The sequence below is a fragment of the Centroberyx affinis genome, unplaced genomic scaffold, assembly GCF_046629955.1.
Source record: "Centroberyx affinis isolate AG114_WGS23_722 - 3 ecotype Tasmania unplaced genomic scaffold, CSIRO-AGI_Caff_v1 ptg003379l_1, whole genome shotgun sequence".
NCBI lineage: Eukaryota > Metazoa > Chordata > Actinopteri > Beryciformes > Berycidae > Centroberyx > Centroberyx affinis.
Genome location: NW_027281368.1, coordinates 137,887 through 151,036, shown reverse-complemented (window position 1 = coordinate 151,036; position 13,150 = coordinate 137,887). Strand labels below are relative to the sequence as shown.

Sequence of the window (13,150 nt, the reverse complement as noted above, 5' to 3'; positions counted from 1 at the left end):
GTAACACCACACTGTTTTGCAGACTGATTAAAAGGGCTTAGTGCTAGGAAGAAATGAAATGCTTGGAATCAAGAGGCAGACTTATTCTGTCATGTCAACTAATGAACTATCAAAACCATCTGATTGCTGGAAAATCTCCATAGGAAACTGGAAGACAGGCTACAGAAAAGAAAATGGCCCAGGTGTTTTCATGATTTAGGAGCAGCTAAGAGCAAACGTCTAAAACAAAAATATAACTGAAAGAGAAATATGATCACACAGAACAAGGGAGAGGGAGGCAGGTAGTTGGTGACCCCAGCTAGTGTCTCACAGAGTTCTCCAAGGATTCTCCATCAGCGTCTACATCCTCATAGTCTCGAAGCTCGCTGGAAATGTGGATTTCAACTGTACTAGACTCTGAACCTAAATAGGGGGGGACAAAATAGGGGGAGATTACTGGTGTGTGTGGTAGAGTCCATCTCTTTCTCTACACATAAAAACATCTCGACAGTCGCTGCTTACCCGTCGAGATATTCGTGTTTTATTATGTATCCATTCATCAATACATTTGACTCACAAATGTATTTTGGGAATATGAGTGACAAATATCCTGACAATGCAATTCCTTTTTTTTTGTTTGTTTTTAGTTGAAAAATTTGTAATTTAATACATTTTCACTACCAAGATAGGTGGAAGATATGATCTAAATTTGCATTTGACTTTGTGAGAAACAGATTCAGGACTACATTCATGAATAAAAAACATAAATGCCTTAAAAAGTTTAACTTTATTTCTTAGGATTTATCATGTCAGGGACCCTGAACGCTGAAACAAAACAGTGAATAGTATTTGAACATTATCTAGACGATGCACAGGAACATATCACAACTATTAGATAGTAGAAAATACTATAAAAACTTAAGAAAATCATCCCAAAATACATTCAATATTTTGCCCTCATTGTTGCTAGAATGAGAGTATAAATATTTGCATTTTGATACAATAAATCCATATCAATGTTGTGTACCTCAATATCTTTTACCTGGTTCATCGACCTATTTAATAGCATTGCCATTGCTCTGTGCATATTGTTTTAGCAGCATGATGAAAAATTCCACGTAAGTAATCTACACTGTAATAATTACACTGTTAACTACGCAAATACAACTACATATCCTGGGCCAATGTTTCCTAATCTATACCATCAAACATAATTTAATTGCAACAATTAAAACCTGCTCTACTAGATAAATCCTGTTTTCTGATGGAAGGAGCAGATTCCTCGGTGGATGAAATCACGCCATAATAATCTCATCTAAAGAAAACATACTTCATATTAAGGGGAGGCGGTCCTGCCACAGCTTCAGGGGACACCATGCAGCCTGGAGGATGCTGATGAGCAGTGTGTCAGGTTTAGGCTTCACCAGCCCTGATATACTGGGGAGCTGTAATTGTCACTGCCCTTGCCGGCTCCATTACCTTCTGAGAGGACACTGATGGCGTCGGAGGGCTGCTGCCCGTTGCCGGTCATGTTCTTCTTGGCTTCCTGGACATGACTCTGGTACAGCAGAGTGGTGCCCACCATGGGGTTGTAGCCGCCCGTATTGGGCACCGAGGTGGAAACCGAGTCCCAGGCCAACTCCCTCCTCCGCTGCAGGCTGAGGTCCACATCGAATCCTGTCCAGCCATGAAAAGCCAGGGTGTTGAGGAAACCCTGCATGGGGTTCAGGATGCCCTGGAAGAGTAAAAACACAGAATGCTCAAAAGGGCCTACAATGCAAGTCATTGTGGTAAAACTGCTGTATACTTTACATATACTGTGTGTTTATGTGCTGTAACCCACCATGATAAACCATGTGATGAGGGCTGCATTCCTGACGTTCCTCAGACTATTGTCTTTAATATCTGCCTGCATCTCCAGGAAGAACAGGAGGCTCTCATTGATGATGTTGGGCACCCAGCTGAAACACCAGGGCCAGGAGGAAATATCTCATTAGCTTTTCTCTACTCTCTGTGAGTGAGGCGGCATTTTAAACACGTAAAAGCAAAATAATTATTTCACATTCTATTTTATATTCACCAGCAAAAAAAAGGTCCAAATGTATTCTTCTTTTCAACATACATATATGCAGCTGATATCCATCTCTAATATCCTGAAATTACTGTGGATAAATAGGTTTATTAGGTTGACCTCTTACTGAGGCTAGCACATGTGACTTTTCATAAGTTTGCCTTGTGTAAGTCACATTACTGGAAGGCGTGTATTACTACACACCACAGCAAGATGGCTCCATAATGAACAAATTTCACATGCAGTTCACATTTTATGGAATCTCTCCACATGCATTATACAATGCAATTATGAAAATGTGAAACACAAAAAGAACTGTAAAGCTCACTTTACATCCCATGAATAATTTTTTTGCATTATCCCTTCTGTTAAAAGAAAGTGACATACCAAATAAAGAACACCAGCATTATTTTAAAGAAGCGTATTTTAATCTCAGTGGCCAGGCGCCTCTCGTTTTCTGTGTAGATTCCTTGCCGTCCTTTTAGTAAAGATGTCACTAAATAGAAAAGATGAGTGTGGTGATTATTTGTGTCCATATGAATGTATGACAGACTATTCTGTGCAAGAAGAGGGCAGGGAACTGACCTGCAGATGTGGTACGAATGAAGAACACAGGGTTGGCTATGAGGACCAGCAGCATGGGGGCGTATGTGGTGACGTAGTGAGGTATGGCATGCTGCAGGCCGTTCTCACAACTGCACAAAAATGGGAACACAGTGACAGCAGCATTGGAAATCACACAAGTACACTACCATGTAAACTAGATACTGAGACTTGTAAGTCTTTCTTGTATGCAAAACGCCTCTACATCCAAAAAAGCTATTGCCCTCTGACAATGTAAAATCATAGTAGCACAGTGTGGTCAAACATCAGGGATAACACTCAGTGTGACAACAGTCATCACCAGTTTCACAGACATGGATTAAACAGTGGTTTTTCTATGGAGATAATACTGACAAAATAGTTTAGGTAGGGCTATATCGGCTTGTATAGCTGCAAAGCTGGAGCAAAGTCATTTCTGATGCTCTCATGTTCCTGCAGGAGAACAGTCAATCTAACAAACAAATAAATTCATGATCTTTGTGTATCCCAGGACAACAGTTGTAATCAATATCTAAAGGACAACATCGGCTTGGTGTAAGTCCAGGGTGTGAGTCTCTTACTTGGAGATGGATGGGTAGTACAGCATGGCCACACCCTCAACACACAGCAACACAGCCAGACCCCATGTAATCATGTGGTAAAGGATGATGGTGCTGATGGGGAGAGAAACGTGTCATGAGACATGAGCTCTCACCACACTGTAGCGCCGCTTGTTTCTCACTGCAGACAAACAAAACAATGCGCTGCACCAGCTGAGTCGGAATATATTGTTAACCTATTTAAACACAAGAAGCAGCATATTAAACTACTTGACTCTTCTCCTCAAGGTATAGCAACCTCAAACTATTTGGTGCAACTTCAGTAAACGTATTATTTTCTGAACCCCCCACAGCTCAAATGTGTTTCAGAGCATCTGCAAATAGAGTAGTGAAAGTAGAGGCATTAATTCTACGTTAGACAGACAGCGAAGCAAAGTGAGAGAGAAAGGGGAGAGACAGAACTTTCATACATTCTGCCTAATGTTAGTGAAATGTTAGTGTTCCTTTCTATAACAGGCAGTGACGGTGAAGTGATAATAAGTGGTGGTAAAAGGAGGACAAGGTGGAAGGCACCTGATTCCTGCAGATGTTTTCACCACCAGGAAGACGTCAACAGCGTAACAGAAGGTCCACCAGAAAGAAGCGCTGAAGAACAGCTGGATCCACATCTGCAGCACATATATTACATTTATTACAACATGCCGTACTATACAGACCATGAAGAAACAGAGACATCAGTAATAATAAAAAAAAATCTCTTTGATAATGAGAAGTCTTATAGGGCAAATGTTTTGTTTATCAGATAAACTGATTTTCTGGGCTTTTACAGCTTGAAGTAAGATGTGATGTCACTGGTCTTGTATGACCTGCTGTGCACGTGTTTCAGTCAGCGTACATAAGACCAAATAAATCAATTTGTGACCTAAAATGCTCTGTGTAGTTTCATCTATGGAATTGGGATTTTGAAGGATCTTCACATGGTCTAGAAATGAAGAAATGCTCACAAGCTGCTGAATCTCCTTGAACTAGAAATGACTTGTTTACTGTTCCACTTCAGTCCTTTTACTGTCATCTATCATGCATAAAGCTTTAGTTAATCAAATAAATTAATATGGCCTGCATTTCCCTGCATTGTACATTTGCTTAGCTCACAGATAAAGCCTTAACCCTGGACCGTTTAACTGTCCAGCATTATCAACAAGCACCATACGTACTGCACTGCCAACACAGAAGACCTCTGGCCAAGCCTCGCTGCTGTTGGCCACTGAGATGCGGTCGATGATGTTTGGCAGGCCCAGCCAGATGGATGACCTTACAATGATACCTGGAACAGGAAAACAACCACATGGTCTCAAAATAATACTCGCCACTCACACCCAATGCAACCAGAGGAGGTGGTGAACAAATGCAAACACTAAAGAGAAAAGTCATTACATTGCATGGGCAATGGGTGCATTCAAAAAAAAGAGTCTGGTTTCAATTAAAGCAGAAAGCACAACAAAGTTCTTTCTCATTCTGTATTATTATGTGCTTTGTTAATTTGACTCTGTCATGGAATCCTTTTAATTGTAGTTGTGTGTAATGGAAATATGAAAAGCCTCCAGGTGTGTTTTATAAGGGTCTTTCCATTTCCTACATCAAGCTCTCCAGCTTCACCGCAGAGAGGCTTGGAAAAGTGCGAGTTCTCTCAGGAACTTTATGTGATGCAGTGCTGTGTATTTCATTTTAAATTGTGTCATGGGTATGCTTAAAGTGTTTTTAAGTGCTTTCGCTTGCAGAGGTAAATGAATCATAAAGTAGCCTGCATAAAAATACACCAGTGCATTTGTCTTCTCTATCACCAAGTGTAAAAGCAAAGTGATGAATGAACAGTTCATGTATCACCTCTTTTCATAAGTAGTGCAACAATATTAAAATAACAGACAGCCTTGTGTATGTCATTCACTGAATACATATGAGTTCCTTCATAGTGCTGCAGCCTGCATTATCATCATATAGACCAACAGAGAAAATGCTCATTTTAGGCTTTCAGTAGCTATGAGTCATTTCATTATGTCTACTCACATGAGAGGTCTTTGATCAAATTTTTAGTTTTGTAATAAGACAGAGGCTACACCGGCACTCTGAATTACAACCTAATATAGACCTATTTTCTACAAAGCAGGGAGCTACATCAACACCTCAGCAACACTAGCATGGACTTGCCTTTCTACAGTTTGAAACCTCGTTTCCAGCTGAAATGAAATTCATTATCACAGTGACACATAGAAGTCACAACGTTGACTGACTTAAAATCCTCATTCATCAATTCCAAGAGTCACCAATACTCAAAATGTTCCAAAAATCTCACTTAGGCTCGATTTACAAACATGAACTATAATTTTTCGCAAATAAATCAGATTGTTCATGGCTGTCTAAACATGAAAGATGGAATGTCATGTTTCCTCTCTGTTTGGACATGAAAGGTCAGACAGGTGCCACAAGGGGTTAAAAATAAAATAGTTGCGTGCCTGCGTAAATCTAGCGATAGGATGTTGTGAAGTGGGCGCAGAGTCGCTCGTAAACCTTCTCCCTCTTTTTTTTTATAAAGTATGTCAGCAATGTTAGTTTATTTACCTGTGCATCCCAATATGTCACATACACTGATGATGAACAGTATTCGTGACGAGGACGCAGGCTTTGGCAGAGGATATTGTCCAAGTCTTCTGTAGCCCTTGCGTTTTGGCAAAATTTGTATAATAGAAAATATGAGACTCAACGTTGCGCTGCCGATACTTAATGCCCCAAACAGGACGGGCTGGAAGGTGACCACAAACTCTGTCGCTGCGTCTCGGTTCGGACAGCAGAAAGTCTCCAGCCGTGGGGATGCCATCGTGGACTGTTAGGAGAAGTAGGCTACGGTGTCAGGAGAAAAAGGGAAAAGAAAAGAAAAGGAGGGGGTAAAATCATTGAGTCCAGGGCCTAACTCTCACAGAAATCACGGGGTTGAATCATCATGTGCTTCCATTTAATCCCTCCAGCCGTGGCTTAACTGTGCCACACCAGAAGAAACCGACAAAAGACTGTTGTGTGACGCGAGAGTAGTGAGTGTAACTGCTATTGAAGGTATTTAATTAGGCTAGTGCAGCGAGTCATACTTTTAATTAGTTATTTCAGAATGAAATGGTGTGCCTATCCCTTACGAAAAATAAATAAAATCATCATCATTAAAGTTGGCATTGGCAGGCTTATAGGAGGATACTAGACACAGTAATACTGTACGTCCCGGTATATTATGATGAGACTCTATGAGATAAAAAATACTATAAAGTACGATAAAGTCACTACAAACTATTCATTACCACAGACACACTATCCCTAGGCTTGGATTACTAGTGATTTTGCTTTAGGATGGGAAGCCTATGAATAAGTTAGACCTGGCACCCTACTTAGATTTGTGAAACTAAGGAAGGAGTGTAGAATTATGTCATTTATTAGATTCATCTTGTCTGGTACACTTTGATTTCTAGATGTATGAGATGTTTTGCTTTGGTTTACACACTGATGAAGACTTCAATTTGTGATTAAGCGTAGTTTCTCCTCTAATTTGCAGACATGTACTACCTCTAGATATCCTGCAGAAGAGGCCACAGCAGCTACTGGATATGCTTGCTTGGACTCACACCTGAGAAAATGCTTATAATAAGTTTTCAGTTGCTATAGTCATATCATTATGTCTATTCACATGAGACGTCTTTGTTTAATCCAAGCCTTAGTCTTTGGGTAAGTCACAGAAGTAGGCTACAAAAGCACTCTGAATTATGACCTGATATATATTTTCTACAAAGTATAAGCCACATCGACACTAGTTTGGGCTTGTCTTTCCACTATTTGAAACCATATTTCCAGTTTATGGAAATATGTATCCAGTTTCCGATTTGTTGTTGTTGATATATTAACATTTGCTTGTTTGTAGCGTGCTTGCTGATATATTGTTCTTAGTAGTATCAGCTGGGATCCATTCTTAGCTCTTGATATAACTGTCTTGCACAAAAAACCTTACTGTTTTCTGATACAATTTGGTTTCTGAACTGCTCAGCAGGCCGTTTCAAGCCAGAAGAGTTTCCCGTCCCGTAGCCTGATTGTTGGTGCAGTTCAGTTTCACACTTACCTCTAATCTTATGTATGTTTTTAACCCTTATGTCTGGTTATTGTTCTTATGTGGTATGTCTTTTTTATGAAGCATGTCAAAGACAATTGTCTGTCATGCTTGTGATGGACAGTAAAGCTTTCTGAATCTGAACACACAGTCAACACTGTAACATTTAGATTAGGTGGCTGGTGAATGGTGCTGCCTGTCTGATGCTCTTGTAGATGTATAACAGCGTAGCCTGATGTTCTCTAAGGTCACCATTTGTGCGTTAGTACCTCATTCATGGAATATCTGAATTGGGCGTCTGTATGAATGCTCACCCTGGATTCAGGCACAAAGAACTGTTACATCACATCCTGTGTATTGCTAAATGCAGTGACTGTATGTGGTAGCAACACAGATGTAGAAGTAAAAGAGGTTGATTTACCTCATCTATCAATTCCTAGTGTATAGACAACACTCAAAATGTTGTAAAAAGCTAATTTAGGAATTGATTTATGCATTAACACAAAATCTCGTTTTTGGGAAAGAAGCTTTTTTAATTGCTGTCTAAACAGGGGAAGATCCAATTTTACGTTTTCTTTCTGTTTAGATGGCCATGAAAATGTCAGATCTGTGCTACATAGGGTTAAAAATTACATATTTTTTGTGCCTGCATAGGGATGGGAAGCCTGTCAATACGTTAGGCATAGCCCCCTCCTTAGATTCATGACAATAAGGAAAAAGTTTAAAATCTTTTCTGGTACACTTTGCTTTCTAGATGAATGAGATGAATGGTTTTGCAGCGGCTTGCACCATGATTAAGCCTATATTTGAATTTGTTATTTAGCTTAATTTCACCTCTGCTTTGCAGCCAATCAGACATGTAGTACCTCTAGATACAGGAGAGGTCACAGCAGCTGCTGGATATGCTCGTTTGGACTGAGATCTAAGAAAATGGGTGAACATTTGAGGCAGATTTATTTGGGAAACAAAGCATCAAGGGCTTTCATTATTCAGTACAGAGAGGACATTCATTGGGTTTGTACAATGGCATTCTAATCCATATGCACCTTCTCTGACAAGGCACAAAGTCAATTGTATGGTAAGCTTGTAGCCTGCTGCCAGGGATTAACTACTCCATAAGGAATACAATTAGAATATTGACCTGCTGTTCTCTGCTGTCTTTGCACGTCTGCTCTCTGTTGCTGCCATCTGCTGGTCGGCACGGCTCTTCAAAATGTTTTCCCATGGATCACAGAGGATTATGCCTCTCATGGAACAGGATGGGCGTGCAGGCACTTGTTTGTATTTCCATGGGAAGAACTGTAAGTGTGATCGGAGAGAGCCGTCTGCTGCTGTTGCACTAACAGTAGCCTAAATTAATAATCACATGTGTGTCTTGCTCAAGGACACTTCAGCAGGGCGGCTGCTTGCTGACATGGGGGCTTGAACCCATACAGTTGAATCACTAGGCCACCCTACCTCCCCCAAAATCATACTTAATACATACATAAATCTCAAACGTTTGGGTTGTCCTAAAATATTAGTGGATTTTCTGGTTTATATAGCAGACCTTAAGAAGGGCCTAGCAAATGTAAAAGTTCTACTGTTGTGGTTGTAAGTGGACTCTGCAGACATGCATTTTTGATGAAACAGGAAACAAAATGGAAAAGGATAAACAATCATCAAGCTCAACCATAGCCCACCCAGTTTTTAAACCCATAATGCATGACATGCATCTCACATACAAATTATGAAAATGCAGATGCACCAGATGAAGAATTTATGAGCCCCACCCCTTTCTTCCACTTCATTTCCCTTCTTTCCACTCAACCTCAACCAATGCCCACCCCCAACACCGCCCATCTCTCTCCAGCTGGAGGGGATGGGTGTGGATGGTATGTGTTAACGGTGTCAAATTACAGACCTGCCCAACAGGCCCTGGCTCTCTCTCTCGCTCTCTGCACCTTCACTGGTTGAGAACCAACCACTATACTCAAACACCCTGCTTCCTGCATGGCAGACACTCTGTCTAAAGGGAAATGACATCACAGTGCTGTGACCTGAGATGCCAAACACACTGAAAACAGATGAGGACAAGACGCATTTCAGATGTGTTTTGACACAAAGTCACAGTTCAGCCTCTACAAAATCTATGGGGTGAAACACCCAGGCCATAAAACAGTTTTCGGAACTCTATTGTGAACTATGTCTGCCGGGCACAAAGAGAATCCGCGAGACAATACATGTCAAACTGGACCTGCTGTTTTTTTCTCTAAACCTTTGATGAGTGGTGAGTAGCACTTTGGCTGCAGCTGGAATATATACTGCTGTACACAGAAAGTTTCAACATGTCATTGTAAATTATGATGCCATTTACATTATGTGAATGTATGATACTGTTTAAGTTGACCATATGTTTTATCTATAATGTCTATACTAAGACATTGAATCAGATTGGTCTCCAATTCACGATGCAGCCTTTAACGGACGTATCCTCACTCTGCGGAGCCTCATTGCTCAGGTAAAGCCTTGTGGGATTTTGTAGTTCAGGTCAAGTCAATATGCATCTATTCAAATAAATCTAGGTGTGCTGTGTAATGTTCACAGGGCACCTGTGTGAATCTGAGCACTCTGGACCAGGTCTCTCCCCTGCATGGAGCATGTATACAAGGCCATGTGGCTTGCACCAAGCTTCTGGTGGAAAACGGGGCAAATGTCAGTAAGGCATTATAGTGTGTGATTTGTGAACATGACTGAATTTAAGGCAACCCCAAATCAAGATAGTGTGCTTTGTGGTCTATCATCACCACTATATTTCCCTCGAAAGACTTTATGATGTTCTGGTGAGAAGGAAACCATATCAATTATTGCTGGATTTAACTGTGTGTGGGGTGAATATTAGTAGGAGATTAACCGAACACACACGCACACACACACACACACACACACACACACACACACACACACACACACACGAAAAAACACAGATGCACACGCCCCCATGCATACACATGCAGCCACAGACACACAGTCACACATTAACAAGCACAAATCTGCAGACAAAAATACTGCTATTGTTAAACAACTACAGTGCACTGGATACGAAGTCACATGTTTGATAGCTAATCTAAGTGTGCTATATATGTATATAATAATCAATGGAGGATTTTAGCTTTAACATCTTAATATTATTTGTAACTCGATATTACTATCACACAGAATTCTGACATGCACAATATTAATATGTCAGAGTCTGCATGTGACAAAGTAAAACATTAATTTCCCCTTGTGTCATTACTTTTCCATGGCTTGTTCATTATGGAAATTTTGATTTGAATGATTTGTGCGGAGAATGTCTGGAGATTTGTCTCAAACCCGTCTGCTGGTCCACACCAGGTGAACTCTCCGACGGTGGATGGAAAGACGGCCCTGTCGGAGGCTTGTGCCCGGGGTCATGTGACCTGTGTGTCGCTGCTCCTTCAGCATGGAGCCACTCCCATGGGAACCAGCCAGTCCAGTTCTCCAATGCACAGGGCTGCAGCCAAAGGTTAGATGTCGCATTCCTCAGCGTGTACACACATAATCTACGCTGAAGCAGTTTACTCAGTCTCTACAAAATACGCAGAGAATGCTAAAACATCAGACAAGCTGTGTGAAAGATATAAAAAAGTGCGTGTTGTTGTGGGATACAAAGTAAAAGAATAGCAGGTTCTTGCCCAGGATGCCAAATGCAAGCAGTTTTCTAAGCAGATCCTTTCATGTGCACCACGTCTCATTCTGATGATTCTGGTATCTCTTGTCCAGGTCACCCAGAGTGCATTGAGACGCTCGTTCAGCACGGTGCAGATGTGGATCAGCATATTGACCAATCAGGTTCCCCTCTCCACATGGCCTGCTCCAATCAGCATCTGAGTACTGCGAGGAAATTGCTTCAGCTCGGTATGAATTATTTTCAATTTATCTTTACTTTAGAAAGAAATACATGGGGGGGGGGGGCGTCCTGGTAACTCAGTGGTTTTGTAAATGCAATGTCGCATGTCACCCCCCCCCCCTGCACCTTTCAGGTTGAAGAGTGGGCTAGTACTTCAACTGTTATAAATGATTTACAAAAGATAAGTCTCACATTTTCTTTAAGTCAGACAAATCAAATAATATTGCCACAGTAACAGGAAAACAAACCGCACTCTGTTTCTCATGGGGTTCTGCTTGCATGAAATTTATGCTGTGTGTACTTAAATGAAATCATTCTTTTGGATATCTTGATTTGAATATTCACGACCTAAGTAAATGCCTCCTATCAAACTAAGAGTGAAGGAAATGCTCCCAAAATGTTTTATGCAAATATTAAAAGAGGTTAAAGTGGTGCTAGAATAATGATAATCAAAATCTAATTTCAGTCTAAAAGGAGACCATTTACAGAACTCATATTCTTTACCAATTTGAATTTCCCACTTACAAAATATAAGAACATCAAACCTCAGTGTAGTGAGTGTGTGGCATGGCATTAAAGTCGCATTTGTTGGGTTCTGCTCTCCTTCAGGTGCCAGTGTGAACAGCAGTGTGTCCGGTGACTCCCCGCTGCACATTGCTGCCCGCCTGTCCAGTCCTGAGCTGGTGTCTGTCCTGCTGGACCACGGGGCAGATCGCTCCCTCAGGAACACAGAGGGCAAACAGCCACTGGACCTCGCGCCTCCCAACAGCCTGGCAGAGAGGCTGCTGGGAGAAGCAGGAGGTATTCCTTCAAAACTAATCAAATAGTCTGACTGTGGAGCTTTCCGTGGCCGAACTGTAGCTAATAATCAAAACATCTCTCTGTCATGGCTCCCGCTTCTCCCGCCCTCGATGCCTTCTCAGGAGAGTCCCGTCTAATGCAGCTGTGCCGGCTATACATCAGGAAAATTGTGGGCAAGGAGAGACTGGGTGGGATTCATGACCTTCACCTCCCCACAGAACTGAAAAAGTATCTTCTCTACCAATCAGACCAGGGGGGGCATTGAAATTTTTGTCTGTTTCAAAACCTTTCTACTTCAAATTTTATGCATTTCAGTTGTAGGTCAATAGGGGGTGTACTTGCATCATCTTGATGGAAGAGGACTTCATAGTTCATGTACTGTATGGTTATAATGGTGGTGATAAGGTTTCTCATTTATGATAGACTGCTGTAAACTAATTGATATGAAATTAGAGTGTTAACTGATTGTCAAGTTCACATTGGACTTATATAGGGACTTCAAAATCTTGGAACAAGGAACTTTATGTTTTATGTTTTAGTTGATGTTTTATGTTTGCTTTGCTTTGCTTTGCTTTTTCAAAGCACCTTTGAAACATGATTAAAAATTGATATCAAGTTATTTGTACCTACAGTGTGTGATCTATGGCTATTTATGATGCACAACACAGGGACAAAAAACATTCAGTATGCAACATACAGAAAAAAAAAAGATAAAAACAGCACACATCATATAGAACAATGCCACTGAAGTATTCCATCATAGGAATGAATACATTTTAATACAATTACACCCTGGCTGTTTAATTCTTCCTTAAAAACCACAGTTCATTCAAGACAAGCCATGAAGACACTGGCCTGGGGTCTCGCATGCATCAAGGTAATAAACGTGATGCGATGTCAGTGTGGAGTAGTGAACTATTCATCTCTGATTCCTATTAATTCAGATGGTAGGAACCTGTGAGTCAAGCCTAGGAATAAGATCTCAGATTTAGGTCACCACTCCCCCCCCAAATTTAGCATTTACACTGTGGTGGCTGATTTTATGATAATCATTTGTTTGTCCTCTGCCTGAAGCAGCAACATCTCATGTGATATACAACGTTCTCTTG

At 40.9% G+C, this 13,150-nt stretch overlaps 2 protein-coding genes across 3 annotated transcripts; one reads left to right on the top strand and one right to left on the bottom strand.

The window, feature by feature from the left end:
* Positions 1 to 298: 298 nt before the first annotated feature.
* On the bottom strand, positions 299 to 6,064 carry gpr143 (G protein-coupled receptor 143). The gene is made up of 9 exons (XM_071538977.1): positions 5,809 to 6,064; positions 4,407 to 4,516; positions 3,766 to 3,860; positions 3,214 to 3,306; positions 2,636 to 2,745; positions 2,438 to 2,546; positions 1,823 to 1,940; positions 1,459 to 1,714; positions 299 to 402 (listed from the first exon to the last, which is right to left on the bottom strand). The coding sequence occupies exons 1-9, from the start codon at positions 6,062 to 6,064 to the stop codon at positions 299 to 301; spliced, it is 1,251 nt and encodes a 416-aa protein (XP_071395078.1).
* Positions 6,065 to 9,349: 3,285 nt separating this feature from the next.
* On the top strand, positions 9,350 to 12,651 carry LOC139660753 (ankyrin repeat and SOCS box protein 9-like). Of its 2 annotated transcripts, XM_071538972.1 has the most exons (7): positions 9,350 to 9,599; positions 9,751 to 9,830; positions 9,917 to 10,024; positions 10,706 to 10,856; positions 11,114 to 11,248; positions 11,850 to 12,041; positions 12,164 to 12,651. In XM_071538972.1, exons 1-7 carry the CDS (start codon positions 9,515 to 9,517, stop codon positions 12,304 to 12,306), a joined length of 894 nt encoding a protein of 297 aa, XP_071395073.1. In that variant the 5' UTR covers positions 9,350 to 9,514; the 3' UTR covers positions 12,307 to 12,651. The 2 variants fall into 2 exon arrangements, with proteins under 2 accessions (XP_071395073.1, XP_071395075.1); XM_071538974.1 differs by lacking the exon at positions 9,917 to 10,024.
* The last annotated feature ends 499 nt before the right edge of the window (positions 12,652 to 13,150 follow it).